This window comes from Micropterus dolomieu, unplaced genomic scaffold (genome assembly GCF_021292245.1).
Source record: "Micropterus dolomieu isolate WLL.071019.BEF.003 ecotype Adirondacks unplaced genomic scaffold, ASM2129224v1 contig_14326, whole genome shotgun sequence".
NCBI lineage: Eukaryota > Metazoa > Chordata > Actinopteri > Centrarchiformes > Centrarchidae > Micropterus > Micropterus dolomieu.
In genome coordinates this window covers 1-4,949 of record NW_025743312.1, presented here as the reverse complement: position 1 = coordinate 4,949, position 4,949 = coordinate 1, and the positions used below count along the sequence as shown (strand labels likewise).

The 4,949-nt window shown below is 43.5% G+C and overlaps 2 protein-coding genes across 2 annotated transcripts; both read right to left on the bottom strand.

Annotated features, from left to right (window-relative positions):
- Nucleotides 1-166: 166 nt before the first annotated feature.
- On the bottom strand, nt 167-912 carry LOC123966825 (E3 ubiquitin-protein ligase TRIM17-like; the record flags this gene model as incomplete). Its single annotated transcript, XM_046042936.1, has 2 exons — nt 781-912; nt 167-686 (listed from the first exon to the last, which is right to left on the bottom strand). A coding segment is annotated over exon 2 (507 nt), but the record flags the coding sequence as incomplete, so codon positions are not given.
- A 1,165-nt stretch (nt 913-2,077) lies between these two features.
- Nucleotides 2,078-4,938, bottom strand: LOC123966824 (nuclear factor 7, brain-like; the record flags this gene model as incomplete). The annotated part of the gene is made up of 1 exon (XM_046042935.1): nt 2,078-4,938. A coding segment is annotated over one exon (1,155 nt), but the record flags the coding sequence as incomplete, so codon positions are not given.
- Nucleotides 4,939-4,949: the final 11 nt, after the last annotated feature.

The window sequence follows — 4,949 nt, the reverse complement described above, 5'->3', positions numbered from 1 at the left end:
TGGCTCTGACTGTGTCTGAAAGAGCTGCTATCTCTCTGCTCAGAGCCTCCATCTTCTCCTTCATCATCTGACTCTTCTGCTCCTCTTCCTCCCTCAGTGCAGCCATCCTGGCCTCCTCTTCCTCCTCTAGAAACTGCTGAAGCTTCTTAAACTGCTCCTTAATCTGCCTCTCTGTGTGTCGGGCCTGGACCTTCATGTGTTCTGCTGTTTGATCAAACTTCACTTTAACTCGTTCACAAACCTTTAACTTCTCCTTTAAGGGCTCCAGAGTTTCCTGAAGTTCCTTCTTGTGTTGTCGTGCAGCTTCATCGACGGGTCTGAATCTGTGGTTGCTGTGTTTTTCTGAATCTCTGCAGACGACACACACTGGCTGCTGATGGTCCAGACAGAAGAGTTTGAGTTTCTCAGAGTGCAGACTGCAGAGAGCCTCTGAAGCTCTCTGATCTCTCTCCTGTAAGAAGGCCTCACACAGGTTCTTTAACACCAGGTTACGAGGTGGTTCTTCCTTTGAAGATCTTCTCTTACAAACTGGACACTCAGGTGCTTGTTTCTGTCTCCACCAGCTCTTCAGACAGACTTTACAGAAGCTGTGGCTACATGACAGAACAACAGGATCTCTGAAGACCTCCTGACAGACCGGACAGCAGAGATCCTCCTCTGATCTGGAAGCCATTTTGTCTCTGAAGCTGAAAACCCAGCAGACAGAAAGTACAGTCAGTCATGGCTCCCCTCCCTCCTCTACTTACTTTCACTCTGAGTCGTGTTTTTAGTCAAACTCACCTTCAGTGTGTGGAGCGTCAGCAGTGTTGTAGTTTTCCACTTTTCTCTCCTGTAGCTGAACTCACTCAGAGGAAGTTGTCAGTTTGGTCTGAAGGTGAATCTGATCGTCTGTTTTTCACTCTGTGTGTTTCTCTAGTCAGGAAAAAGAAGTTCCTGGTTTTTCTCATGTGAGGGGTGGAGCTTTGTCAGACTTCCTCTGCTAAAAGCTTTTGCTTGGCCTGTCAAACCTCTGTGTGCTTCAGTCTAAAGTACTGATCCACTATAGCATATGCAGACTTATAGTGTGTGAAGTAGTCTGAACATAGTATTTAACAGAGTTAAAATAAACCCCCCGGGATTGGACAGACATTTAGTGTAATGACCGACTTCCCATCAGCGTTAACTTATGAGAAGTCCACCAGGCAGCAGCAGAGATCAACAAGAGCTCTGCCGGAGTCACAGGACAGATTTGTGGAGTTTTGACTCACTGGCTTCTTTGCTGAGATGTGTAGAGATATGAGGACTCTCCTGTGATTTTACTGACGATACAGTTTCAATGAGTGAACTTCCAGCCACAGGAGTGATCAGACAGTAATCTATACACACTGTGAGAGCCTTTTTGTTTAAGGTTTGTGATTGTTGTTGGTAAACCTCCCGCCACCAGGGGGAGCCAGTGGCCAGAGTTCATTTTATCAAGGTGCAACAGGGCACAGGTGTTGGTCTTGGTTGGCGAAAGGTCTCTACACACATAATCAAACTTATTAAAAGTTAGGTGAGCCTTCCTATGAAAGTATTCATGTTAAACAACGTGTTGACTTGTTATTAGTCGCTGCTGTGGGTTTCAGGCTGTGTTGTCATAAATCTCTGACACCTTCTCTAACTGAAAAACAAACTATTTCAGTCCCAGTACATCTCTGGCTGTTAAGTTGCATTATTCTATATTATGTAGGTCACAAGTTACAGCGGCTGAGACGGTGGAGAAGCTGTAACGTTACCTGAATATCAGTTTAACAAGGTACAAAGTTGTTTATTTGTAATTATACATAACATTTTTTTACACAGGGCTCCAAGTCATAAAGATTTGAGAGCCGCTGCTTAAATCTACAATAAGTTGTTAACTAGTAACTGCGGCTGTCAGATAACAGAAGTGCAGTAAAAAGTACATGTCCCTCTGAAATGTACTTAAGTAGAAGTATGAAGTGGCAAAAATGGAAATACTCAAGTAAAGTACAAGTAAGTAAAGTAGGAGTAGCATTTATTGTTCCAGAGTTTCATATCAGAATAGTGAGGAGGATAAATGATGACACAGTTTACACAGTAATGCTCACAAGTTTATTAGCAGAGCAGTGGATAAAGGAAATAACACCACTGAGATCATTTGTTCAGACTCAAGTTCATCAGCAGCCAGTTTACAGAGCAGTCATTCAGACAGAAAGTACAACAAACATTATGCAGAGTTCAGATGATGGGTCTCACAGTCAGGTCTTTATGGGTATCAAAGGACATGAAATGGCAGATAGGTCTGCAGAGGAGGCCACAAAAAGTGAGTACACTGATGTAGTTTGCTTCAGAAAGACAGAAATCAAGAGCGTTATAAAAGAGAGCATGAAGGAAAGGTGGCGAAAACATCAGGAGGAAGAGAGGAAAGGAAGGAACAGGAGAGACGAGACAATGAAGACTTAGATCTGGACACACTGGACTAAACAGCACTTTATTCAAAACAGACAAACATAAGTCAGGCAGCAGTGGGCAACAAGAAAGGGTGGATCATGTTATGGTAGACTGTCACAAACCTGAGGAAGAAAGAAGGCAGCAGATTCAAAACCTCAGAAAGACAAAAGTACTATTTGATTTAATGAGTCAAATGTGGTGAGAAGCTAATGACAGCATGAAACGACGCCAGGAAACAAAACGCCAGGAGAGTGTTGGACCTTTTTCAGAGGAAAATAGCAGTTGGTAGTATTAAAAAGATCCCAGACATCAGATGACTGGCCTTTTGAAAGAGCCGGCAGTGATTTACACAGAGCAGCACTCAAACTCATGAGGGAGCAAAATCCGACACACAGAGACCGACTCACCTGGAGACAGCTGCACACAACATGCTGGAGACTCAGGTAAACTCCCACTGCAACGTTACAGTAATATGTTTATCAGCCTGAGGTTGAACTAATCCATGCCCGTTACATGATAATAATAATGATAGCTCGCCTGCATGCTTTTCAGTTACTGATGTTTGTGTATCTTTTGAGATCACCAGTGTTTTCAGCTATGTGAGCACAGCTAAATGTACTGAAAGATAACAAAACGGTTAGTAGTAGTTAGTTTGTTGCCACACTTTAGTATGACAGAGTTAGATTGTAGTAAGTTACGTCAGTGTAGTGAATTGTTCTTCCACTGTGTTGTTGTCCTGCACCAGGATCAAAGGTTATAGTCTTTTTTTTATACAGAACTCCCATTACAGAATAATATAGTTTATCACTAGATTATAATTGATGCATTAATGTTTGAGCATCACTAATGGCTCATCTGGACTAAAGCAAAGAACATCTCAAAAACTATCACATCTAGTATTGGATGAGTAAAAGTATGACCACTGACAGATAACAGGAAAATGTAAACCAAGTATGTTTGACTTTGTCACTGTTTCTGCACCACAGTCCAGTATAAACCACATAATACAAGCAAATTTACAAAGGCATAGTCAGGTGAGGGTCAAGGCTCCTCTCCACTTTGTTAAAACAAGCGTCCTTAGGTTGATGGATGCAGATCAAACGCTGTAACGCTCACACTGCGGCACATGCTTTATAGTGAGCATGTGAAAGTGTCTTCATAATTAAATTGTTAAAGAGGGAAAGAAAATATAGTCGACCGGTGTGCAGATCAAACACGTAACCTAAGTAAGCTAACTCTACCAACTGAGCTAATCACTGTTTGTTAGGATTTCACAGTTGTCATTGCGACTGGATGATATATAATATATAAAGTAATAATAATACATCATGAATATAATCATCCTCTTTATCTCTAACTGCTCTGTTCCACTGTCACACAGACCTTCACTGCTGACAGCTTCAACTCATCCAAAGTTTCAATATATGCAAACATCCTCTCAGTGAAAGTGTGTGTGAAGGTGTGTATGTGTGTGTTAGTATCAGGATCAGAGAACGACAGCTTTCCTCTGTTCCAGTCCAGATTCACTCTGATCCTCTGGAGCTTCTTCTGCACTCTGAAATCAGTGAGTGGAGCTGATGGTGACCATGCTGAGTATTTACCTCCATAGAAAACTATTACCCATAATCCTGACTTTATGTTATCTCCCTTCCTCTGAACAGACTCTGCTGACACACCCAGTAACCAGCCTGTACTGTCTCCAACCTCGACATCCCAGCTGTGAGTCCCTGAGTTAAAGCCCTCAGAGCCCAGGACAGAGCAGTAATAATAATCAAACCTCTCTGGATTGTCAGGAAGCTGCTGTTCCTCTCCTTGTCTCACACTGGTCAGATCTTCAGACAGGATGAGTCTTGGATTTGCAGTGTTTGGGTCCAGAATGAGAGGAGTGTAGGAGACCATGTCCTTCATCTTGTTCCAGATGTTGAAGGTCAGGTTGCCCAGGTGTTTGGCCTGGTCTATCAGAGCTCCTGAGGGCAGCTGTGGATCATCCAGCAGGGGGCGCTGCTGGACTCTTTCCACTGCAGCCTTGTAGTTGAGCAGGAATGAGACGTCTTCAGCTCTCAGCTCCTCCTCTGTGGCTCTGACTGTGTCTGAAAGAGCTGCTATCTCTCTGCTCAGAGCCTCCATCTTCTCCTTCATCATCTGACTCTTCTGCTCCTCTTCCTCCCTCAGTGCAGCCATCCTGGCCTCCTCTTCCTCCTCTAGAAACTGCTGAAGCTTCTTAAACGGCTCCTTAATCTGCCTCTCTGTGTGTCGGGCCTGGACCTTCATGTGTTCTGCTGTTTGATCAAACTTCACTTTAACTCGTTCACAAACCTTTAACTTCTCCTTTAAGGGCTCCAGAGTTTCCTGAAGTTCCTTCTTGTGTTGTCGTGCAGCTTCATCGACGGGTCTGAATCTGTGGTTGCTGTGTTTTTCTGAATCTCTGCAGACGACACACACTGGCTGCTGATGGTCCAGACAGAAGAGTTTGAGTTTCTCAGAGTGCAGACTGCAGAGAGCCTCTGAAGCTCTCTGAT